This window comes from Nuphar pumila, chromosome 6, assembly GCF_984573655.1.
Source record: "Nuphar pumila chromosome 6, dmNupPumi1.hap1.1, whole genome shotgun sequence".
NCBI lineage: Eukaryota > Viridiplantae > Streptophyta > Magnoliopsida > Nymphaeales > Nymphaeaceae > Nuphar > Nuphar pumila.
Window position 1 is genome coordinate 86832916 of NC_143254.1, and position 27762 is coordinate 86860677.

The 27762-nt window shown below is 37.0% G+C and overlaps 1 protein-coding gene across 1 annotated transcript in view; it reads right to left on the reverse strand.

Moving 5' to 3' along the window:
- LOC149835034 (ubiquitin carboxyl-terminal hydrolase 18-like) overlaps positions 1-25648 on the reverse strand; it is a 42467-nt gene extending 16819 nt beyond the window's left edge. The window contains exons 1-10 of the mRNA XM_090011652.1: positions 25196-25648; positions 22220-22418; positions 21991-22079; positions 21799-21884; positions 21548-21710; positions 21297-21420; positions 12208-12365; positions 8272-8356; positions 7976-8188; positions 7830-7891 (exon numbers count right to left, since the gene is read on the reverse strand). Coding sequence (XP_089867778.1) covers positions 7830-7891; positions 7976-8188; positions 8272-8356; positions 12208-12365; positions 21297-21420; positions 21548-21710; positions 21799-21884; positions 21991-22079; positions 22220-22418; positions 25196-25455 — 1439 coding nt within the window. The 5' untranslated portion in view covers positions 25456-25648. The remainder of the gene's footprint in view (positions 1-7829; positions 7892-7975; positions 8189-8271; positions 8357-12207; positions 12366-21296; positions 21421-21547; positions 21711-21798; positions 21885-21990; positions 22080-22219; positions 22419-25195) is intronic.
- Positions 25649-27762: the final 2114 nt, after the last annotated feature.

A 27762-nucleotide genomic window follows, 5' to 3' on the forward strand; every position in this document is an offset into this window, starting at 1 on the left:
CATTTTGCCTCCCAAAAATAAGGTGGCCTGTAAGTGCGAGTGTGATTCACAGGCCTAGATATAGCTAGGACTAAATCATCATCAGTTTTAGAGGAACATTTTCGGAGACGATTTTCATCCATTGTTAGTTCTTCAATAGTTTCAACAATGGAGGGAATCTTTCCCCGATGAAGGAGGGCTGATTTGGTGGTTTCAAATTCCGGACTTAACCCACTTATAAATTGGTAAAAGTGTTCAGCATCAAGTTGCTTTTGGCGAAGCTCAATGTCTTCGGCACAATGCCACTTTAGTTCTAAGAGAGAAAGTTCCTCCCAAAGTTCTGACAACCCATTATAATATTCACGAATCGTTTTATCACCTTGAGTCATTATTCGAACATTTTCTTAGAGGTTGCACACATGTGCAATATCTTTAAGGGAATACATATTTTTAAGGTATTCTCATGCCTTATTGGCATGATCAAATTTGACAAAGCATGAACATTTTTTAATGTCAATGCTATTGATAAGCCATGACATTATTTTTGCATGAGTCATTCTCCACTCTTTCCATTTTTTCTCATAAGAGGCTAGGGCTTTGATTTTCTCTTCTTCCGATAGAGGAACCTCTTTATCTCCCTCTTTTTTGGTAAGAGATAGTTTAGGTTCCGAATCGGAACCATCCACAATCCCCCATAAACCCTTTCCCCATATATGGTGCTTCATGATAGAAGCCCATGTTACATAGTTCGTATCACTTACTTCATGGGAATGACGGTGACTTTATCATTGTCATTCATCGATTACAAGGAGAGAGAAAGAATAAGGATAGAAGAGAAGAACAATAAAAGAATGAAAAAGGAAAGGAATATAAGATGTGGGAGCTCTTCAAATGAAGTGATAAAACACTTCCCCTTCAAGCGGCAAAACACTTTTGCAAAGGGCATGAAAATCGAGGCAGATTTTCTCCAAGATCTAATATTCTCGTAGCTCTGATACCATGTAATGAATTGGTGGTCTTCCACGAATGCCCTTGGAGTGATCGAACGAAGTGTCTAAAAGACACTTTAAGCAAATCCTTTAAAAAGGGTAAAATAGGAACAACATATACATAAATAAATAATTTTATTTATGTAAAAAGGATGCTTGAAAAGCATTACAAGAAGTGAAGTTTACAAGGGGGCCCTATTTATACAAGAGCTAATGGGAGAGCTCATAAAGAGCTAGAAATCTAGCTATTGGACTAGTCCAACGGCTAGAAATCTAGCTTTTGGACTAGTTCCAACAGCTAGTGTTTGGTTAAGTTCCAAGTGGAACTTAACCAAACTAGATATTATCTAGTTCGATACGAACTAGATAATATTTATTGTACAATAAATGAAAAGAAAATAAAAAATAAAAATATTAGATATATATAATAATAATATATTATTATTATATATATCTATACTACATTTTAACATGAACAACTTGTCTTTAAGCATCCAAAAATGATCTTTTGTCAAGCCCTTTGTAAATATGTCTGCAACTTGTCTTTCAGTGTTGACAAACTCAGGCTCAATCTCTTTTTCTTCAACTTTTTGTCTTACAAAATGTTGGTCAATCTCAATATGCTTAGCACGACTGTGGTGAACTGGATTGAATGACATGTTGAGAGCACTTTGATTGTCACACAGCAAGGTAGAGCGAGCAATCGTTTCTCCTACTTCAGTTAGGAGATGCCTGACCCATGGGACTTCGGCAGTAGCTACAGCCATGGATCTATACTCAGCTTCAGTGCTTGATCTAGCAACAGCCTTTTATTTTCTACTGCTCCAAAAGACTAAATTTCTTCCAATAAAGACACAATATCCTGATGTAGATCTTCGTTCATCGGTATCCCCTGCCCAAACTGCATCACAGTATACACTGAGTTTGCGCTCATTCTTGCCTAACAACTGCGGTGAATATATCAATCTATCCCCAATGGTTCCTTTCAGATATCTAAGTATCCTCTTAACCGCTTCCATATGTCCAGTACGTGATGCATGATGTGATGCATGCATAAACTGAGACACTTGATTGACTGAATAAACAATATCAGGTCGAGTGAATGTGAGATACTGCAACATTCTTATTAGGCTGCGATACCTGGTGGGGTCGTCACATAGATCTCCATCATGAGCACTGAGTTTTTGGTGAAGCACACTTGGAGTTCCTAGAGGGTTGCAGTCTTTCATGACTGCCTTGCTGAGAACATCCATGGTATACTTGTGTTGAGTGAGCGTCAAGCCATGAGCCTGGTTATCAACTTCTACACCAAGAAAATAGCGCAGGACACCAAGGTCTTTCATCTTGAACCTCTGACCTAGTAAATCTTTTACTTCTTGGATGTGAGCTTCAGAATTCTCTGTGATGACAATATCATCAACATAAATTAATAGTAGAGTGGTCACATTCTGACTTCTAAAAATAAATAGTGAGTAGTCCAATACGGATGAGCAAATCCATGTTTTTGAATCTCAAGTGAGAAGCTATCAAACCAAGAGCGAGATGCTTACTTTAAACCATAAATAGCTCTCTTTAGCCTGCACACATGTGTTTTGCAATTTTGTTCTTGATATCCAGGGGGTTGTTCCATATAGACTTCCTCCTTCAAATCCCCATGTAAGAATGCATTTTTCACATCAAGTTGACTCAGCTTCCATCCATGTTCAACAACCAGGGAAAGAATAATTTGAATTGTTGCCATTCTCACCACAGGACTGAAGCTCTCATCATAGTCTTGCCCTTCTTCTTAGGTGAATCCTTTTGCCACAAGTCTTGCCTTGTATCGTTCAATGATTCCATTTGTCTTATACTTTATTTTGTAGACCCATTTACATCCGACAACATTTTTATCTGGGAACAACTTCCCAAGTTTCACATTCATGCAATGCCTGCATTTCATCATTCATGACTTCTACCCACTTGGTAGAAGTGGCTGCCTGATAGTACATAATGGGCTCACCTTCCTTATTGAGTGCAGTTAAAAAGAGTTGAAAATCCAAGGAAAAGTTGTTATAGTTGACCCACCTATCAATAGGATGTCATATGTGATTTGATTTTCTGACTTCAAGAGTATGAGAGGGAATAGGATCGGTGACTGAAACATGATCTAGATGATTTGATATTTTCGGTCTCTGTCTAGAATAAGAAATGCCTTTGTATCTGCCCGGTACGAATGGTAGTGCTTCCTCCTCATTCTGTGACCCCGATGTCCCAGTGTTCTCAAATATCTCCTCTTCTTGCTGTACACAATCTGGAAAACATGCTTCATTGGAACTAGCAAAAAGTTCTAAACTCAGCAAGGATAGTAGACTTCAGTTGTGTTAGGGAACATATCTTTTGTGTCGGTACCATGATCAAAAAAAAATTCATCAAAGACAACATTCCTTGAGATTCTGATGCGCTTGTTGGTTGGATAATAACACCTATATCCTTTGTAGTCATCTGCGTAACCCACAAGCCTACACTTCTGAGCCTTGTCCTGAAACTTGTTTCTCAGGGACTGATCAATGTACACATAACAAACACATCTGAAGACATGCAGATCGTGATAACTAGGGTGAGCTCCAAAAAGACAATAATAAAGAGACTTATTTTCCAGAACCATAGGCAGTCTATTTATCACATGAACGGCAGAATGAAAGGCTTATGTCCATAGGTTGATGGGAAGGTTACTGTCATGAAGCATACTCATAGCACTTTCAAGGATATGCCTATGTTTTCGCTCAGTAATCCCATTTTGTTGTGGGGGTGCGTGGACAGGACACCCTTCTTCCTATTCCGTTATTTTGAAGAAAGGAAATAAAGTCACGAGATGAGAACCCCCCACCTCCATCACATTAAAAAAATTGATTTTAACCAAGGAAAAAAAATTTGAAACAAAGAGAAGACTTCCGACTTCTTTTTTATGAAATATATCCAAGTGTATCGAGAATAGCTATCAACAAAGATTAAGTAGTATCTGCTCCCAGATCCAGAAACAATTGGGGCAAGTCCCCATACATCGGAACAAATTATCTCAAAAGGTTTTGAAGCTCTCTTATTAATGGAATGAAAAGGCAATACATGACTTTTGCATGAAAGACAACTCGGACACTTCTGACTTCTCTCATCCCCATTGAGACTTTCTTTTGGAATGAGATTATTAGAGACAAGTTTCTCAATAAAATGACTCCCACAATGTCCTAATCGACTATGTCATAAGAAAGGCTTATTGCATTCAGAAATTACTAAAAACATTGGCAGAAGGGGATGAACATGACTCTAATGAAGACTTCGAATCCAGATGAACAGGGCAAACGGAATGACATGGAGCTTCTTCAAAAACATACATATTGTCTCGTCTCTTTCCTTCAGTGAATGTTTCCCTCGTGCGTAGGTCCTTGACCTGCATAGAGAAGGGAGTGAATTCAACTGAAGCATTATTATCAACAATAAGTTTGGAAACAGAGACAATATTTTTTTTATGGCGAGAGCGTGAAGAACATCAGAAAGTTTAAGAGCGGAATATGACATGAGAATAACAGTTTTTCCAACATGAGAAACAGGATAGTGGGATCCATCTCCAGTGACAAACTTATTTTTTCCAAAATAAGGAATAGGGTTAGAAAGTTTACATGCATCGCCTGTCACATGAGTTGTTACCCCTGAGTCGACAAACCAGTGTCTTCATCACTCTGCTTCAATTTTAACTCTGACAAAGCGGATATCAACAGATCTTTAATCTCTCCACTGTTTCTGATATTTGTCAATTTTCTTTTGGTTTCTGTCCGTGGACCCTTTCCTTTATTTTCTGGATTATGTCAACAATTCGCCTTGATATGCCCCATTTTGTTACAAAGGAAGCAAGTGGGGATGGATCTTTGTCCTTGCGCATGAGTTAACATATTGGGAGTGGGAGGCAGATCACGTCCTCCGTGTTAAATTCACCATTGTCCTCCTTGTCCTCGTCCTCTACCATAAGTCATTCATGTGGCAAAAACTTCTTGGGAATTTGTGTGAATGTGAGTTTCTTCAAAGAAACCCTTCAGAGTCATTTCATATTGAATCAATTTAGCTCGTAGCTCATCAAAAGTAAGAAGGACAGGGAGACACAATAGTGAAGTAACTATCATATTGTAGTCGGATCCCAATCCACTCAGAGTTTGTTGCACCATATCACTGTCACTTACCGCACATCCTATGACTGCAAGTTGGTCTGTGATAATTTTTATATTGTTCAAATATTCCATGATGGTCATGGAATCTTTTCTTAGCATCTGAAATTTTCTTTTGAGAAAAACCATCCTCGCTTGTGAAACCTGTGAATCGTCTGAATCAGTCGCTCCCAGAGTTGCAATGTTGTACAATTGTCAGGGATGGCAACAAGGACCTCTTGAGACAGGGTAGATGTGATGTATGCAACTGATTGATCTTTTCTTTCCCAGTTGAGAAATTCTGCATTTTTGACATACACGATCGAACTCGCCCCTTTATCATCTTTTTCTTCTCTCGGGGCAAATTCTGGTGGGACTGAAGTGGTTCCATCCAGGTGACCTAAGAGACCTTGGCTCCTTATAAAAGGAATAATTTGTCTCTTCCAAATCAAGAAATTTGAGGTATTCAACTTTTCAGAAACGAGTTGATTGAGAAAGCTTGAAGAAAGATTCGATTGAGAAGAATAAGGATCCATTGAGAAATAAAATTCAACAAGAGTGTTCACGAAGTGCTCAGTCTCTTCTTTTTTTTTAAATAAGCAAGAGACCGCAGGCTGTCAGATTCAGAAAAATATTGAGACTAAACATTGAACTTTTCTTTACACTCTTGAAAATTTTTTGAGATTGACGTGATGAAAAGAAATTTTCACACGTTAGATACGTTTTCAGGTAAATGTAGAAAATGAGAGTCAGGGAAGAAGAACGTACAACAAAAACTGGTATATATGGATATGCAAAACAGATACAAAAGAGAAGATCGGACAAAGAGAACAAATCAAGTGATACCAAACAAAGGCGGATCTGAAATAGGTATCAATTTGGTGTTTTACGTGAATCGATTTCAGTGATTCACGTGAAAAAGAATCTACCCTTTTTGCACAGTCTGAATTCACGTAAAGAGGGTTTACGTGAATCTCATATTACCACAAAGAGATCAAGCCCACATGAGATGTGGGTCGGGTGCATAGAAAATTTCAGAGAGAGAACAGAAATAAAAATGAAAAGAAGGAGAAAGGAAGAAAAGTAGAAGGGGAGGAACGGAAAACCTCAAATCTTCGATCGTCGCACCTGTTGGAAACCTTCTTCAGCCCTCAGATGGATCTCCGCTCTGATACCATGTTAGAATACCTCTATTGAGAAGAGAGAGAGAGAGAGAGAGAGAGATGAAGAAGAGCTAAGAGAGTTGTGGCTGTCACGATTTTTGTTCATCATAAATCGTGACCTAAAACGTATATTAATACTTGAATGTACAGCATGGGTCTGGATCCATGGTAATATCCAGACACAAATCAAAAAATAGCAAAACAAAACGTACATACAAGAGGTGGTTGTGGGTCGGATTTGAACCCATACACCTAAAACACCTTTTTCATGATACACCCGATATGAATACGATACACACTCGTATTCGTATCGAGTTAAGCTATAGTTACAATATGTATCATACGATACTTACAATATCGGTTTCAGGTAGGGGTGTCAACAGGTCGGGTTTACCCGGATCAGACTAGTACCAAACCCTATAGAGTCTGAGTATCGTGATAAACAAGAAGACCCAATTAAGACCTGAGTCCGGACCCGAAGGTCCAATTAATACATGGACCCAGGAATAGTTTGTGAAATTTTATACCAGACCCGGACCAAACCTGAGTTCTGATTTAGACTTGCAATTTTTCAATGTAAAAATTAAAAAAAATATTGTTTACCGAGTATGGCTCGGGTCTGGTTCATGTAGTTCATATCGGGTCCGGGTATGGTTTCTCTTATGGTGGGTCCGATTAGACCCGGGTCTGGACCCGATACCATACCCAAAAATAGGGGCCAGGACTGGTTTCACCTGCATCCGATCCAAACCTGACCCATTGACACCCCTTGTTTCAAGTATCAACACTAGAAATTCGTTTGATGGCAAGCTGATTATGCTACATCTGGTAATCGTGGGAGTACATTTCTCAAACATCTACCTAACAGCCACTCGACATGAACTAACAAATGTGAAAACATTAAGAGGCTGGATGGTGAGATCAAAATACCACACAAGGATTTTAGTAAGTAAAGAAGCTAAAGTAATGCCTTTGATATTAAGACAAATGGAAATGAGGATTTTATATTACACTTAATGCACAATGCAAAATAAGATTTTTTGTAACACACACACAGAGAACTACAACTTCCTGAAAGAGCCTACAGCTAATCATCTTCCTTGAGAAAATGAATGGAAAACCATAGCGATATGGAAAGGAACGATTGAAATACGAGAAAAATTAGTAATGATGTCCAAATAAAGAGAAAATGTGCATTTCAACTTTAGAAATAAAAAAAGGAAATATCTTTAAAAAATCCAATTAAACTTTCGCAACAATAACACGATATATTGAAAAAGTTTTTTATTTGCAAGAGAATACCTATAATATTACAGAAAAGTTGTGACAACATCATGATATTCTCAAAATGACAATGGCACATGTGATATATATATATATATAGCGGGAGAGAGAGAGAGAGAATCTCTTCACAATATTGACCATATCATCAGATACAATTTCTAATTGTTCTTTTATAGTTAAAACATCAATATGATAAGAACAACATTGCATTTTCTTTGTAGGCAATTGATAATAGGCCTGACCTGCTATATAGGAGCATATATGCTCTTTGAGAGAGTACCTCCTCTAATTCCACTTTCATCACCTGACAACGACAGCAGGGAATATCAGAAAGCAGAGTCAATAGAGTAGAAAAGCAAGTGTTCCACAAAATTCAACATAAGAATACCTTGCAATCATCAATCCTGTACCAATTCCCCTGGACATCCTTTGTATAGCAGATGTAATGTCCAAAAAATGAAGCATTAAGCATGTCAACATGAACCACAACAGCATAAAGTTTGTAAAAATTGGTGCTGCCACCTGCTTCACTCATGTATGAACATAGATCTAATGTTTCTGGAAAAGTTACTCTCTTGTTTAATTTTCCAAATCTTCCACTCTGAAAGTTTCAACATGAAATATCATACAACCTCTAATAGGAAATGCATTCATTTAGATGATAATGTATAAAAATATACTAACCTGGAATCTCTTTAGAGCAATTGTAAGGATGTTTGGAGCCTGATGAACAGTGAGCCGCTTCCATGCCATCACGTAAGCATTGCATCTGCATAGAAACAAATGTCATGGTCCATCATGAATCTCAAAGAAGAAAGAAAGAAAAACAAAATGAAGAAAAAAAGCTTTTTTTTCTTGCATGAATGTCATGATGCACCAGGGATCTTCTTATAAGAAAAGAAATAAAAACAGAAAAACACAAAAAAAAATAAAATTTGTACGAACTCATATTATTTTTAATTTGAGAATCGCTAGCCTTAAAATCAGTTTAAATTACCAATGGCAGAGATAACTTCCTATTTATGAAAAAGAGAGTAGAGAGCCAGATTATCTAATATCACATTTCCTCCATTAGTTGATACTTCAAGGAGGTTACCTGAAATGAAGGAACAAAAATTGATCTATGAAGGTTTAATTACTGAATCACTTCCCAATGGCATGTTTTGGGTTCACTTAGATAACGATATTTATAGACTTTGCAATAAAGATTCAAATGATTAGGTATTTCAATTTTCATGGGAGCAAATTTCGAGGCTCAAACACTAAACGTTAAAGAGATTTATTTTATTTCGAAGAGTGGATTCGGAATTAAGGAACAAATATGAAAATAAGAGCCTCTGTTTGCAAGATTTGTGAAAAATGTTGATTGATCAGTAGGCGAGGATGAATTACAGTAATTTTTTTCAATCCAAAACATAAACATGAACAAATTTAACTTTCTAAGAAACCTAATGTTCAATACTACAGTACAAATAAATAAAGGATTTGTTTTCACATGAAATGGACATATCCATATATCTCTGGTTCATATTTATGAGATGATACATAGAATATGACAAAACCTATACCAAGAATTGGTTCACATAGAAATAGCAGTATTAGTTCACGTAAGAATGGGGAACGAACACCGATAGGAGTTATTCATGTTCAAGCGAGTTTCAACAATACTATTGCTACTGTTACAGACCCACAATGCCGGGTCGTTTGTTGGTCCTCCGAGGGTACTTGTGGATTCAAGGGCACAAGATTATTAACCCTCTTCATAATTACAAACAGCAAATTTGCAATAGTCTTCATTTCTTTATCTTTTGAATTCAGTAAATGTAACATTTCATTTATATGCTCCTCTATATCTTCTTCTACTCCACAGTTGAACAAAATAAGAGCAATGAAAATGGAAACATCCACAAAAGGCTAATACATGAAAAACACATGATACAATGACCCTATACAGAGATAACAAGGAATCAGGTGATGTAGAAGAAATGTCAAGCATGGGACTATTAAAAAGAAATCATTGCATATGTAAACAATATATATACAGAAAAATAGACACTAAATGAATGATTTGACTGGAAGTTCCTTTGAAAATTTTAATTATTGGAGACAAGACATTATTTTTAGATATAAGACATACCTACATGCATTTTTGTACATGCATATCCCATGCACCAAAGAAGTGGTAAAAAATCTACAGTTCCAAAACAACAATATTTGTTCTTTTTCTTTCTTTCTTTCTTTCTTTCTTTCTTTCTTTCTTTCTTTCTTTCTTTCTTAATCTAGACCGAACTACTGTTAATATATATATATATATATATATTCGGTATTGTAATAGTTTGCTCAACAGGGGCATTTTAGTCTTTTCACATGTAATTATAGGTGTTTATTAGAAACAGTTATATTTTTCTTTTTCTTATTTTCTTATTTTTATTCTTTTTTTTTCATGCCATTGGGGGGCCCACTCCATAGAGTTGTTGGTGTAAAAATATCTCAAAAAGAGATAGTGTGCAAACCAAGCACCAACTCCACGAAAGGATATGCGCACAAAGGCACAAGAACACTTAGAACAAAATGTACCCAAGGTACAAATGAAGAACACAAATGCAAAAATATAAAGAATTTTATTGAACAATTGGAGAACAATGCTCTAAGCATTGAATACAATTATGAGGGGGGTTCACCCCTATTTATACAAAAGAGGGACCCTTGGAGGGGCTCCCACTAGACGTCGGAGCCCCTCCAACGGTTAGAAATCTAACCGTTGGAGGGGTCCAACGTCTAGTGTTGGACCCCCTCCAAGGTTGACTAAGTCAACAAGGAAGAAAAGAAAAAGGAAAAAGGGAAAAGAAAAAGGAAAAAAAGGTACAAACATATTCACTAATGTGAATATGCGCAAAAGGAGGAAAATACCGAAATACCCTTACGGGTTACATGTTGGGAAAAATATATATTTATATAGATAACGATAGATACATTGGGGATACAATTTAACAGTTGGGGCCCCAACGGTCATAAATATGACCATTTGGAGCTCCCAAACGTCTATGAAGGGAGCTCCCAATGGCCTCCCTCATGGCTTGTATATAAATAGGGGAGGTGTTCCCCTTATACTTTCTATGCTTTTCAAGCATATTATTAATAACATCCTATTATTTTACTTGTTGGTGTTTCCCTTGGTTGGCTCTTTGTATTGTCCCATGGACTTTTGAGTATGCACTTTTGTGCTTGTATTGTGCCTTTGTAATTGTCCACTCTTGGACTGTGTGTGCTTTTGCACTTTTTTCTTGTAATTCCGCATACTTCATTATAACTACATGGGAAGATACATTATAGGCATGGAAGAAAAGGTCACTCAACACACAACATGCTAGCAACAATATCAAATTAAACCTTAGAAATAGTTGTGAAGACATAAACCAAACAAGATGTTCCCAATTGCATCATCTGGCATCAGAAATGCCAGTAACCCATTCAAAGTAAAAGAAACCAGCACATTATCCTCAGAAGGGTTATGAAATGTGTTTCATGTTATGGGAACCAGACCTTTTGTTACATTCAAACCAAAAAAGATCATTTCATCATGATATAACCTAATAATTTGCACATGAATGTCGACAGAGAGAGGTTCACGAAATTTAGGAGGCCAATATCCCACCAAGTGGAAGCTTCAAACTAATGCCAAAAGTGATCCCTATTGCACACCAACTTGCCACCACAAAAGAATTCAAATTGACACGGATCTTATCTAATTTTTCTGTAACACATGCTTCAATATTTCTCAAAAAAGCCTCCACAAATACCTAAGATAATAGTATATAACCACCGCATACAGCAAGGTCGTGACACTAACATGCATCTGCACATAGTTCATATCAGAATACACATTAAAATACATCTACATAAGGAAAAACTAAAAAAGATAAAAAAGTGCTGAAACATCCACATAGCAGGACAAACAAGAAGTGGAATAGTGTCAAAATGTAGAACTGATGAGGCTGACAATGTGCACAAAAACTGTCAACCTGATGTCAACAAAACATGTAGAAATCTCAGGAAAGTATAAGTTTCTGCAATTACAAGGACATCATAGCCAAGTTTCAGTGGTGGATGGTGACCAATTTTCACAGCCATGACTTTTCCTTGAACATTAGGAAAGCACAAGAATATCTCTTCGACCACCACAGCAAAAGAAATAGAGTGTATTTTCAATAAGGCATATATAACTGCATTATCTACAAACATTCATGGCCTAATTTAATTGAATATATTCCCATTGAAACATAAGTTTTCAATAATGAAACTTGTGTGTCAGCAACTATTAAAAGAAAAGGAAGAGAACCTTTTTCTCTTGTTGAAGAGCAAAAGTCCAGAACATCAGAATTTAAACATTGAGATTAGGATGATAAATTAAAAAATGATAAGAGTTTAGCATGGTCATAGCAAACAGAAGAGTAGCAATCAACAATTTCAATGAAGAATTCATAATTCCAGTTTTGCACCTCAGAATCATGTATTCACCCACTAATAGTGCAGTAAAACAATCTCCCAGTAAATTAGCAAAATAGAAGAAAAAAGACCATGTAATTTCTCTAAGCAGCAACTGAAAAAGAGCACGCATACCCATCACATTTGTACATATTTTCTCCATCCAGCCACTCCTTCCCAGTGAACTGGTTCAGACATTCTTCCAGAGATTCAGCATCCCCATGAATTTCAACTGTCAAATCCATCATATTCTCGTATCGATTTGAGATCTTATTGCATTTTGAGCATATAACCTGTATATAGGTCAAATTAGACTAGAAGCTTTGGAAGGCACATATAAAGTGACAAGAGAAGAAAGAGATTTCATAATATCACAAACAATTTAAAAGACAACCTATTTTTTCATTAATTTAAACAAGGGAAGCAGTGAAAACAATGGTTAACTGTGGCATGTGACCAATGAAATGAGGGGGAAAAAAAGACAAATATGTGCGAACACTGAGATGCAGCAAAATTATCAACATTGTTGACAGTCCCTGAAAAAAGATAGATGCCATGTCACGTAGGTAGGCATACAGGTACAGGTAGGGAGAGTACAAAATGGCAAATTCAAAAAAAAAAAATCAGCCACAGGAACGGTGATATATATAGGGGTTAATAACTTAATATTGAAGGCACAGAACTATTACAATATAAATCACCTCGATCACAAATCTTTTGGATTTCTTTTGTAAATTGGACCTTATGGATGTGATCTAAAAGGTTTGTTTAGTAGAAAATAAGTTTTGAATCATGTGACTGTGACATATAAGCAGTTTTTTTAAGGTCTTCAAAAATCAATGGCCCACAATAAACTAAAAATTCACAACTCAAAAAATATTATTTTTAGTTCGAAATAACATGATCCAAGGTTTGAATCTTAGAAAACAAACCATGCTGAACACATCTATGTAGTCAGATTTAGTTGATAAAGCTTGAAACTACGATTTCCAGCTCAATAGTTGTGTGCCTTCAATAACACCAAATATTATACAACTGGTTTTGCAAGTCTTATTATAAACTAATTTTTTAGTGGAAGAGGGGAATTCTATATTTGAATAAGGGGGAGAAGAGGCACATGATATTTTTTTAAAATAAAAGAAACTGAAGGCCTAATGAAGTTCTTTAAAAATTTAAGGGAGGGGTGTTTTCCCTTCAAGTACTATACAAAATGATAAAGCCACTATAAAGCCATTCTATAAAGGGAGGGGAATGAAATTCTTCAAAAAATTAAACCATTCAATAGGGAACTATACATCCATCCATCCTTTTATGTACTATCCACGACTGTTCGCAGTGCACCATGAATCAAGGAAGATATGTGAAACAATCTACTAAAGACGGCTTACATAGTTAAATTCTGCAAACTCAAGAATCAAAGAGTTATTTAAACATAACTTGCAAACTGGAGAGAGAAAGGGAGTATACATATATATTATTTATGTATACTACTACTTACCACATTAGATTCATGATATTGTTTTTATATTGAAAATCTTGGATCATGATATTAGTTTATCAAATATAATAAGTTTATAATTAAGCCCACGTTCATAGTAGCTAATTGTTTAGTAAGTAGTTAATTGGGATGCTTGATATGGTAATTTGGTGACTCAACAATATGATGAATCTGTTGTCATACCCCATTGTGCTATGTTCCGCCCTCATATTCATATCTGATTGGCACATAACAAAGATGCATCGTGTATGGACTTATGGCAGATGACCCCTGTGCAAACGAACTGATCAGTGAGTGGTGGCTTCTCACGTCGACCACCAGGTTGGTTGGATCAGCAGCCAATCAGATTGATGCTCAGCCTTTGCCAAGAACAGAGAGAGAGACAGACAGAGAGAGAGAGAGAGACCTTACACCTGGATGGATTCATAGTTCCAGATCCACTTTAACCAAACCCAGACCAAAACTCGCAACAAAACATAAGACAACCTAGAAGCAACTCAAAAAAAACACAAGAAACCTACATCAACTCTGACACTCTTAACACATTGCATGCATTTTTTTAGTTATAATATGTATTTTCACTATTTTTATATATAAAATAGAGGTTAATAAAAACCCAAACGTGTCACTGGGTTGAAAACACCAAGCCTTGAGCTTGAAAGAAACGAGTTGAATCACGAGTCATCAGGTTTTCAACAATGGACCAACATTAAGTGTGGAAAGAGATAAAGTGGATAAAGGATTCAATCATCAAAGGAGTAGAGTTGTTTAGGGAGAAAGGTTGATAATGGGAAAAACATTTGATGTTAGTTCGACTTTGGTCAATGCTGGGCATTTTGAAGTATCTACAGGTTGAGCATAAACCATAGTCGCCAATGGCCAATATTTCGAAAATATCACCTCGTAATATCTGCATTTTAAAGTGAGACAAAAATATCAGCAAAATATTGTGATATTTTCAGAATATCGACAAAATATAGATAGTGATATAAAAGCACAGAAACAACCCCTTCTTCACCTTTTCGATTAAAAAAATCTAATACCATTTGATTTTATCAGAATCTTTCCAAAAAAAGTGACCCAACCCTCATATCGTGATATTTACAAAATATCAACAAAATATAAATCATGATATATAAGCACAGAAACAACTTGTTTCCACCTTTTTGACTAAAAAAATTCAATATCAGTGGATTTTATCAGAATCTTCCCCCCCAAAAAAGTGACCCAGCCCTTTATCAGATTTGAGAGTTTTCTCCAAATAGGAAAGAAGAGAAGGAAACAAGGAAGAAAAGAGAAGAAAGAGGAAAGAAGAGAAGCCAATTAGGAAGGGAAGAGAAAAAGAAAGAAGAAAGAAAAGGAACGACACCAAGGAGATAAGGAAGAGGGGAAGGAAAGGAAGGAGAAGAAGAAGGAAAGATGAAAAAAGAGGGAAGAAATTTTGTATGTTTATCTTAGTTTTTTATATTTTCTATTTTTGTATTTGTATTTAATTCTTAACATTTTTTTGAATTGGTTATATTCCAATATTTTCCCAAGTAAAATCACTTTTTGAAAAAAAAAACTCTGAGAAAGACCTCGGCGAGAAATTGCCAAGAATGATACTTGTGACCTATGTCACAGGCAAGTTGTTAAAAGCACGCCTCGCCACAAAGCGAGGGCCCTTTGGCCTTGAGGCGCACTAAAAAGTGCAAACCCTATCAGGTGCACGCCTCATAGCTTAGGTGTGCGCCTTATATTGCATTTGACCCAACACAGGGGGGGGCGCGACTGATTAGGGCACTCCCCCCTCTCGTCTCTCACTGTCTCTCATCCCTCGCCCTCCCTCTTGCTCTCTGCCTTTCTACCGAAAGGATGAAGAAGAAGAAGAAAGTCTCTCTCTCTCTCTCTCTCTCTCTCTCTCTCTCTCTCTCTCTCTCTCTCTCTCTCTCTCTCTCGCGCTCTCTGTTTCTCCTACACCATGTTCTTGTCTAATTTTTTTTGTGCATGTGTAATATGTGAGAATTTGATTTTTTGCCAAGTGCTCGGTAGGCGTTATTAATCTGGTTGCTAGTCTTTCTTAATGGGACTATCATGAAGTGTTTGGTGGACTATATGGTTGGGTTGATAGTCTTGCTTAGTGAATCTGTCTTGTCACACCTCAATGTGATTGCTGCAATGATGAGTGAACATCTATGTCACAGGGATTCGGCTAGCAGGGTGCCGCACCTGCGTCGACGCGGGTGCGGTCAACCCGACCCTGGGTGCATTGACCGCACCCAGGGTCATTTCGTTCTTTTTTTTTTTGGATTTTTTTTTAAAAAAAAAATTGCCCTATGAAATGGGCTGCGGAATTTTAAAAAAAAAAATCTGGGGGGGGGGGGGGGGGGTCGCTGCCCCCCTATAACCCCCTGCAGGGGCAGCCCCCCCTGGACCAGAGTTACCTGAAGCGCCTAGGCAAAAGGGGAAGCGCGCTTCCCCGAAGCGCAAAACGTCGCGCTTCCCCGAAGCGTGAGGGAAAGTGTCCCCCTTTTTGGGAAGTGTGCTTCCCTTTTATGGGAAGTGCGCTTCCCCCACGCTTCCCCCTCACTTCCCATTTTTTCCATTTTTTTTTGCTTCCCCCTCACTTCCGGTTCGCTTCCTAGGTCGCTTCCGGTTCGCTTCCTAGGTTGCTTCCGAGACGGTTCGGAATTTTCTTCTAAGTGGTCCCACGCTTCCCCGCTTCCTAAATTTTTTGAAGTGACTCGCTTCCCGCTCCCGCTTCCCGTATCGCTTCCCACTCCCGCTTCCTCGACTGGTAACTCTGCCCTGGACCCATGCCCGCTGACCGCGCAGCTGGACCCGCATCGGGGGGAACCCCCGAACCTTACTTATATATATATATATATATATATATATATATATATATATATATATTACATTTTTGCCCCTGCCGCACCCCCGCACTTGGGTTATTTGGAAGTGCCGAATCCCCGTACCCACACCCATGTGACATAGGTGAACATGCATCATCCTAGTTTTGCATGAACCTCGGTACGAGACGTGGCTGGAGGTCTTTTGACCTCTATTGGAAATTTAAACTTGCTATATGCAGCAATTATAGACCCCAAATGTTTGTTAAATGTTTAGAACATTACGGATCTTTTGTTGAGCTATGTAATTACTAAAAGTTTTCTGCAAAGCTTCTATTCTATGATATTATTATGCATTTGAATGGAGACTTGGGTGAAAACTTGGATGATACTTGGCAATTGCTTTAATGTTTATGATTGGTTTGGTACTTTATGTTATTTGACTTTTATAATATGTAATTATAATGTATAGGTTTATTATTTATTTTTGGTAAACTAAATAAGAAATCAATAAAGCATTTATTTTATTTATTTGTATTTTTAGATATTTTTAAAGGGTTTTTTAAGTTTTAAAAAATTTTGAGGCTTACGCTTTACACCTTGAGGCTTAAGCCTCTCTTCAGTTTTTGGTGGAGTGCTACGCTACGCCTCCACTTTTCACAACATCGGTCACAGGACGTGCACTTTTGGTGGCAGACACAAGCAAACACGCTCAAACACATGGACACGGACATCGACATGTGAAGTCATTATTTGAATATTTTTAACATTTTTAAGTTTTTTTTATAAAATATGCATTTTTAATACTAAAATATAAAAAAAAAATATTTTTTTATTGATTAAATATTAAACAATTTGTGTCCTTGTGTCCTATTTTTCAAAAACTTTTGAACTTGTGATTTGAACGGCAATGCGTCCTCACGTCCATGTGTCTTTGTGACATAGCTTGTGACTATGGCATAAACACATCAAAGAAATTCAAAATGGGCCTCTTTCAAAAAGTTTGGATGTTCTTATGGTTTTTTAATAATAGTGAGCCACAGATAGCAAAACATCTACAACCAAGAAGACCACCATCTTGCTAGCAGATGCAGCCTATGAAAGGAGTCTAAGCCAACTATAGAACTATTGCAGTTTTCAATTTCTCATGGAAAATTTTCATTCAATCATGGATTGAAGAACCTTTTGTTGTTGGTACGCACAGACAGTCTATGGAGACATCGCTAGAGTTGATGGATGAGATAAAGTAGGAAAAGTTTGAATAAGGTCTACAAATGATGGATCAGAGCAATGACCATACATCGTATAAAAAGGAATCCTACATTTGAAGATAAGCTCACCACTATATTGTGACCACATTCATGTAGAAAATGATGTCAAAGTACGCACATCAGTCACAAGGTTGAACAAAATCTCTCTTGAATGAGTACTAGATGCATTGATAATGGAATTGGGCCTGCATCTGTCGGCCACTAATTTGTGGTTATTGACTTGATACTCACTGGTAGTGATCACTTTCTGTAAAACATTGTTATCCAAATTCTCCTTTAATTTTATGAGGCTGCTATATTGTTTGGCCTCCAAGACAGAAAAATCAAACTACGACACTCTCAACCTCATTTCAATACATTAGAAAATACATATTAAATTTTAAGTCTTACTCAAAAATCCACCTAAGTTTTTGCAAATTGGGTAACATACCCACCCCACTAAACTCCACCAAAATATTAGCCCTCTTTAAGATCAAACAGTGTTCCTACCCTCTCCTCAAATCCTTTCATCTTTGCTACTCTTACATTCAACCCTATTGTATTAACATATACATTTCTTACTGTGGTATCACATTTGCCTTTTCTCCTAAAAAGTAAAACCAGTGTGAGAAATTCCTAAGTTTTCCTGCCTCCCTTTTATGCTTACTTGACTACATGGCAGATACTTGTATTTTCATGCTCCTTGCTAATCATTGAAAACAACCTTAACCCTACTAAGATAATACCAACATATGCCAATGTGAGAGGAGGGGAGGTGTGACAGCAATGGCTTCCGATTACTTAAATGAGGTAACAGTATCAAATATTCATTAAGCCAGGAAGGACATAGAAAAAAATATAATTAAAGATTAAAATATTGGGGAAAGGAATTGGTTAAAAAGAAGAAATAAAGAGGTTTCAAATAGTTTCATCCTACTTTCTGGTTGCTTTAAAAAGACCGAGAACAAGAGTTTCATCATAATCAAAAAGCGACATCTATGTCACAGGAGCTAGAGCCAAGTAATTCCAACAGCATTGGTTCATTATGCCACAGTTTTGACTTTTATCATAGATCCATTCCAAGTGAAGCAGAGATAAAATTATTTTCATGTTATTGTCACAGAAGCGAAGCAACTGTGTCCACATAACATATGCAGTATGATGACACTCAGAATTTCTTTTGTACTACAGGTAGGAATGTCAACAGGTCAGACCAGGGCTGCGTCAGGGTCAACCCGAACCTGCCCATATAAATAGTAGGTGGGTTCGGGTTCGAGTCATAGTCAGGTCAAATATATAAAAACTCAAACCCGACCATATTATTTTTCATAAATCTCATATTTGCATTATTCCATTAATGGGTCAGGTCAAGATCAGATCAAGGCTTAACTTAATCTGCCATCAATGGGTCGGATCAGGGTCAACCCAAACCCACCCATATAATAGTAAGCATGTTCAGGTTTGGGTTCTACACATGATGACCTGACTTGATCCCACCCGGCTCTATTTCACCTGGCTCAACCTGACCCAACTCCACTCAGTATGTTGAGGCTATGTTCTCTGTCTTTGTTTCTAGCTCTATTTTGATGCTTGTGTAGTTTCGAATCAGCACATTTGCTAATAGACTAACTGAGTCATCATATTTGCTTGTTAGAATCTGAGATCCGATGCGAACAATCAGTCGAACAAAAAGAGGAGTAGGCCCCCGCAAACAAGCAGTGGAAGCTGTTTACCCCAAGTATCGATTAGTCATCATGACTTGAAGGGGGCGCAAAAGATCAACTTGAGGAAGTCGACTGTGACTAACAGTGCTCCATCGATATTTTTTTCCTTATCCTTCTGATTTTTTCTCCTTATCCTTTTGTCCTTTTGCATTCCTCTTGAATACATAGGAAAACAATGAGAGAAAATAGAGCAACTATAATGTGTACTCTGGAGTTATCAGTGGCTCACGGATCCGGTCAAGATGCAACATCTAATTGCCTCCATTTGAGACTCCCATGACTTGCTTGAGTCCTACCTATATATGAGTCTGCCTTTGTGGATATCTTTGGAGATCACAGCATTTCAATTCCTAGTTTCAGTTCATGATCTGATTGACTTGAAACTATTTTAAACATGTACACCCACCTAAGCTGAATCCAAGCCAAGTGCACCATAGTCTAAGACCAAGATGGGCTGAGTATCTTGAGTTGATGAATCTTAGTTCTTACAAAACCCATTAGGTTCGACAACAGAAAGAACACATGGTCTTCTTAGATATGCACATTCAGTCAACATGATTCTAATACATCTCACAAAAGAAATTTCAAAATCATATCCAAAAACAAATTCAACTTTAGAGAGAGAGATGCAAACGGACTACTGGGTTTGTATGAGAGATTAGTTTAACCTTTCATCTTCCTTTCTCTTTGTTGTTTAATGCGATAATTAAAAAATATATATGAAAGACTCAAAAGGTAACTGTTTCCAATGAGTAAAAAGGATAACTGCTTTCAATCCCCACATTCATGCACTAACTACAAGCCTTCTTTTATAAATGTCAATTTATTGAAAATCTCTTCCACCTTCTTTCATCAATTACAACACCACTTGCCCAAAATAGTCTCTGATAAAACTTAAGGACCGTTTAATCAATTCATATACACGACCTTTTCCAGCAAATGCTCATTGATGTGTCAGTACTGTCTTTTGCTTTCTAAAATGAAGGCTAAGTTCAAATTTCGTCGTTGGCATTTACCTTTTTGTTGAAGATCACTTAATACCCGAGTCTCTTCAGAAGTCAAACCACAGTGCTTTTCCAAATTACATATACCCAGACCCAAACCTGATCGGGTTCCAATTCAAAGTCCTAAACTGGCCCTTTCTTTTCAGGCTTCTAATTTTTTTGCCAAACCCAAAAATACAGGTCCGGATCAGATGGGAATCTATGTCACACAGACATTTCACTTAGCACATGTATCCTGTGTCAACACGACACCCGGACAAGATACAACACTTCATGGACATAATTAAACCAGTTTAACAGACAGTCAACATTGGGACATTAACTTTATCTATTTTCTTTTATAATCTTATTTACTTATTTTGTATTCTTTGAATTCATTTTCTTTTAAAATGTGTCATCAATTACATTACATTTCAATTATTTGATGTTCCTAATTATAGTGATTTAGAACTGTTGTTTTATACACACTCACTCATATGTAGATACATCTATGTGTGTGCACGGCTGTGTCCCCGTGTCCTAATTTTTGAAAATTATTGTATCATACTAAGCGTATCAAACGGACACAGTTTTCTAAGAATATTAAAAGAAATGCCTGTTTGTTGATGTTGATGTTGATGCCTGAAGGGCACCTCCGTCAACGAGAAAGGGTGAGGGAATCCATATCCATGTGACATAGGCGGGTACCCAACATCAGATTCAACCCACTGACAGCCCTAACTACAGGTCACTTATAACCTCTAGCTCCTCTTATTACCAACAAAGGTTTTTTCTCAAGCTGTCTCATACATTTCAGTAGGCACCAATATATGAACAAACATGAAAACAGGATAAAGAATAAATTATTGTGAACATAAAATTTATAAACTAGTCCCCAAAAATATTTTACTTAATGATGTCAATGGAAGAACATTCACCTGAGATTGGAGATGACCACCAAATATGTGATGGATAAGAGTAGTCTCTTGACTGCTTGGCTCAATAACTTTTTCTCCCCCAAACTCATCAAGGCAAACTGATTGCATTGTATCAATTGCAAATCTGGGACATAAAACTTAATAATGACACAGGACCAAAACTTCCATCTGACCTAGGATAATAGAAAAGGCAAACATAATATACAAATAGGTTGTTCAAATTTAATCCAATCAAAAAGCAAGCGTGAAACCTCATAAATTCATGAGCATCTTCCTGTTTCCCATATCCAAGATTGCCACCAATGTTAGGAATGCGAGAAAGGATATTGAGTGGTGAAAAAGGGCACAAGCTCCGTCTCACTCGATGTACATGGGTTTGAAGCTCACATAAGAAACACCAATCATTTCGACTGCCTGAGGATTACCAAAAAACGAAAATTTAACATAGCTTTAAAGCCATAGAGAACATAAGATCTAACATGGAATGGGAGTCAATATTTACATTCTTTACAATGATCTTTTTCCAGCAAGTAAGCAATCAGTGGTCGAGTTGATGCAAGACATTGTAGAACCACATTTGCAAAACAGCTGCAAAGGTAAGCAATTGAACAAAAGCACTAAGCACTGAATCTGTTAAAAAACAGCATAAAAAATGAAAGATGACTAAGAGAACAGAATGGTACAGTACAGCAACCTGTTACCACAATTTAGAAGTCCACAAGGCGGCAATCCTGGTTTGTCCCAGTTGAAAAGCTCCACAAATTCATCATAGGGGAAAAGAACCTGTGCATTAAAATACTACAATGAAATTCACTATGACATTCCCCAAGAAAGTAATTAATCTAACGTTTCTGTGAGACCAACAAATATTATCACATTGTGCATCCTTTTTCGGTAGGAATCCTAATAAACTGATCATTCACCTTCCTCGGCTGCCTTGGTGCCTTGCAGATTCCACGGACAGGCAACAAGGAACCTCCATTACAAGGATCCCCCATCTGCCTGGCGGGTTTTTTCCATCCAAAAGCAGTACTTGTCAAGTTTGCATCATTCTGGGTCACTGCTGGCTTGCATATCATTTTGTGACCTTCATTCCAATCCTGCTTCTGGCATCCAGGAGAGCTAAAAAGAACAGAAAGGTCATGCAAGCTTCCAACTAACAACATTATTGAGCATAATATTGGTTCAAAAAGAAATGGCAATACCAGAAACGACAAGAAAACTGTCACCAGATAAAAAATACAATGTTACATCAAAAAATATATAGTATTGAAAAAATATGATAGAATATTATGATGACCAGTTGTTGGTTCTTTGGCCAGAAATTAAATGGGAACACAAGGAAAGGCCAACTCAGTGACCACTTATCAGAACTGCATCCTACAGCCATATGAGAAATAGGACTAGGGATATTCCAAAACTCATAAACAGCATAGCTTAACAACACACGCAACTATAAAGTAAGACCAGATTATCTATGTAAAGAACAGCCAAGAAACTTAAAGCAGCTCACAAAACCATATTTGAACACTGAAAAGGGAGTGGTTAAAGTCTAACTAGATTACATCAAACATAAAACATTTATCAACTATATTAAGATCCTAAATCAGCCATGTTCAGTACGTAAAGTTCAGGTTCTATCTATTAATATCAACAGCTAAAATGTCAGCATGAATTACAAAATCCACAACTCTTTTAACATTTAACAGAAAACAAAACACACTACATATGCCACATCCTACACCCTTTAACAGTTATCAGTTGACTTGATTGTTCTCTTGCAATCCGCTTGCTTGCATGCATAAGAGAGATTGTGTTCATCTAGATTTAAAGAAAAAGAAGATAAAAACAATAGCACAACAATTAGATGTAAAATTTGGAAATGCCACTTCAAACCACCAATCTTAAGCTTCAATTTCATATATAATCACTAAAAAAATAAAGAACACAATGAAAGCATCAAACAAAAGATCTGAAAAAAAAAAATCATTGTTAATATTAAACATTTTGCCTCTTTGTGTAGTATAGACAAGTGACCCTTCACCCTTTTGAAAATGAATATTACCATTTATTGGCTATAACGAAACTGCTGGAATAGTAAATAAACCATGCTTGATGTATCAGTACAGCCAGCTGCCCTTTGGCTAACGAAATGCATGTGAACCAAAAAGCATACAACCATAAAATATCATAGTTTAGTTGATTGTATAGGATAAGCTGAGGCACTTATGATCTATGTCACATGGGTGCGGGTACGGGGGGTGCGGCACTTTCAAAAAACTTGGGTGCAGGGGTGCGGTAAAATATATATATATATATATATATATATATATATATATATATATATATATATATATATATATAAAGTCCAAAAGTTGGACATAAATGACCCTGGGTGCAGTCAACGCACCCAGGGTCAGGTAGACCGTACCGCGTGCCGCACCCACACGCGCACCCGCATCGCGTCGACGCGGGTGCGGCACCCAGTTGGCCGAGTCCCTGTGACATAGCTTATAATGTTTGCCCACTATGATATGACTGGAAGCTGTTGGGGCTGCAACCTTTTTGATGGACAAAAAACAGCAGGAGCATGCCTTTTTTGATGGACAAACCTCTAATACAGATGGTTGAGTTGGCTTTAAGAAATCAGATTGATGGAACAACATGCAGTTCTCTAATCAGCACCAAGTGGACAACATATCCAACTAGGTTGATCCATATAAAGCCACATATTTAAACTTTCATATGTAGTACAATAAATAAATGAGGATTGGATATGGTCAATCTGGATCTGGTCACAAATTCCAATGACTACTTTGCAATAACCATATCCATATCCACATCTAGCAGATATTGCATGACACAAACATAAACTGCCCATTACCTGGTATGCACAAATTTTCCAGCAAATGTTACGTAAATGAGTTTCTTGATATCTTTATAGCCCATCCAATTAGCTGATCATATTCCCTTTCAAGTGCATTGTTATTTCAACTCTGCAACTTTGCTTGAACATGTTTCGGTTTGCCAACTAAATTTGCATGTATAAATTACTTTGCCATGTTATATTTCTTGAACAAGTGAGCTTGTTAGACCCAGATGTATTTTGACGGTCAATCAGTTCTTTCCCTGAATACCAGACCATATAAGAACAAGAAGACACCAATACATGACAAAATGCCCAAACGCTTCCTAGTATAGAGAAATTGGAATTACTATCTCCAATCAATCTTGAAGAGGGAAAGAAACTTCTCCCTTTAACACTCAGACAGGGGTTTCTCGGACCCAACCAGATACTCAACAAAGAAGATTTGCAACCAACTTCAAAATACACAATGACTAAACTTCGGCCTTATCTTCTGGCAACCATCGACGGTTTTACACTTGAACCCGAAGAAAGCAATTCCAAGACTCCAAACATCAGGGCAAACAAAACATTCACAAACCACAAAATCGACAAAGGGAGGAATGCCCAAATCAATCTCAGAATAAGCATCGAGCGAAGATGATCATATGATAAAACTAATGTAATGCAAGAAAGAAAGAAGAAGCATTCTCATCGAAGTGCATAACCCACAAAAAAAAAGGATCTTAATACCAAAAACAATCAGAATTCCAGGCAACAAACGACGATAATCCATAATATCCGATCACAGTTAATTCTCTTTCGGGTTTAGTTTACACTAAAACATATGTGATAAAATTAGCGAAATCTACAGCAACGAACAAATCGAGATCAAAGAAACACCGTGCCATAATTAAACCGCAATCAAAACAAAAAGAACTCCACGATTAACACTAGAAGTCAATACAGAATTCAATCCAAGATCACGAAAGGGTTTCTAAAAGGAGGGGGGAGAGCTAAAACTTCGAAAATGGGGGAAGGGTTTCGGCCTTACCAATACCGCACGGCCTTGCACTGGGAGCACTTCTTGGTGGTCCGGCTCCCGCAGACAAGGCAAGCGTCGGTCGCAGCCACCGTCATGCGCCCGGACTCCTCCGGCCGCCGCCCGGCGTCGTCCCCGAATTTCCCGACGTTCAGATACCTGGAGGCCGTGTCCCTGACGAGGAGGACGGCGGCGACGCCCACCAGGAGGGCGGTGACGAGGAGCTTGATGAGCGTGGACAGATCGACGGCGGAGATTGCAGAGCTTATCATCTACTTAGGCGTTGGGGAATCGGAGGAGGAGAGGGAGGCGGTCGTCGTCTCTCTCCCCTTCATGGATCTACAGGGTGGTGGCGGAAAGAGGGAATTCCCGTTCCCGTTTGATTGCTCTTCCAAAACACGCGCTCCTCCTTTCCTCTTCCACTTCCTCTTCATTCAATGCGGCCTCTCCAAACGCTTCCTGCGGAAAGAGAGAGTGAGAAGCCTCCCCACTTTATACTTGCGCGGTTTTTTCGCGTACTTTTTAGGTTCTGGATTTTTTTGTTTCTTCCTTTTTTTTTCTCTTTTCTTGAAGACAAAAAATAAAATAGGTTATAAAAATAGTATTTTACAAAAACACTGCTTAAGTTACTATATATTTGACATAAGGGTTCCAAATTCTTTGTAAAATCTATAATCTACATCATAAAAACATGATCCAATGGCTTTTTCTTTTTTTGAGAAAGCCAATGATCATTTCTACTAATCCAAAAACATCTAGATCATATTTAGAGGGTCAAATGTGAAAAAATAAAAAATAAATAAAAGGCATTACATATTTTTCACTAAAAGGTTCCACAGCCAAGAGGGTAACAAATACTATATTTATACAAAGCCATGATCATTATATTTAGCAACATGCTTTTATAGTCTATGTTACAAAGGCATACTTTGTGATAAAAGATGTGTTATCTTATTAAAAAGACAACATTGTCATTTTATACCTCAAATGAGTATTTGAAATTTGAAATGCATTCAAATAAAGGCCGTGTTGGCTGTATTAACTGAAACATTAAATCGCTTTTTATAAATAATGACAGGTTAGGCAGTCTTTCGTATATTAGTCAAAAAGGTGGGCTTTGTTTCAGTTATCTTTTACGGTTCCTTTAAAAGAATAAGGAAATGTTCAACTGACCGCCAAACATATAGACCTAATTAATATATCCATCAATAATTTTTTGCATAAGTCGAATAAATTTAAGTGAAGCAATACCATGAGTTAACTCGCACTAAATTTATGTAAAAAATAATAAGTTTACACATAAAAAATAAAGAAGATATTAAATTCAACCTTTTCACTATCCTTGTGTTGACTTCTTTCCCTCAATTAGAAGTAATCGAGATTATGTAAAACCTTTTTTTGTGCTGATAATCTCGATGCTCCACAGTAATGATTAAGATTATAAGTTTGGTGGACATCCGAAATTTCACTTAGAAAAAAAAGATCGCATGACAAAATATTGAATTCGAAAACTAAACCTTCTTGTCAAACGAGTAAAAGACCTGTGAATTGTTGGTAAAAGTAAACATCATAGACCATCATATATGGAATATTGGGCCATAGTGACTTCTTTTGTTCCCTTTTCAGAGTAGGGCAGGTCTCTACCGTGAATGATGGACCATTTGGTGAAGCTGTATGGCAAATATTGCAGTACTTGTGGAAATATTATGGCGAAATACTTTATATTATGATAACATTACAGCATATTGAACGTACATTATCTTTGTTCTTGATCTTAAAAAAAAAAAACTTTGTTCTTATATAAACGATTAATGCTTAAATTTTGTCAATATTTTTTTTTTAGTGTGGACTTTCTTAGAGTTAGATCCTCTAGACGTGATCTACTTGATTTGTTTAGTTGAACTGGTTGATAAGTTGGTCGTTAGTCTGTGGAAGAAAAGAAAAAAGAAAAAGATCATTTCTAATCCAGTACAAATCTAATCCAACCCCTTGTCATTTCTTAATTTCTAATTTTTTCTCTCTCCTTCCGACATTTTTTGCTTTCCCGGGCCCATCCAAGTGATGCATGTGGTACACAGTTCTGATTCATCCTAGTGGGTCCGCCCATCCAAATGATACATTCTAGATTTGGAGGGGAGTGTACACACTTGATGGAAAATATGTAGAAATTATTTTGAACCTTATGGTTCTTCCATCTTATGAAAGGGTAATGAAATATTAAATTGTGATTTTAAATATTGACCACAACAGAAGAATGTCGCTGATGATTTAAAGTATGGTTTTACTGCAATATTTTTGAAAACCAACAAAAAAACAAATACTTTACTTTTTGAAGGTATGCGATGTTATGAATATAATGTCATGCATTTTCATACTTAGTCAATTTAAATTTTTTGAAAAATTAACTTGTCTAAGTATAGGAGAAAATTGATGAACCACCTATATTAAGAATGTGTTAATGGAGTATGGGCTTGGCCCAGATCCCATTGGTAAGGTCGATATGAGCTAACAAAAATGTAGTAAAGAGTTTTATTTTTTACTTTTAAATTCAAGCAAAATTCAGGTTAAAATTGAGCAAA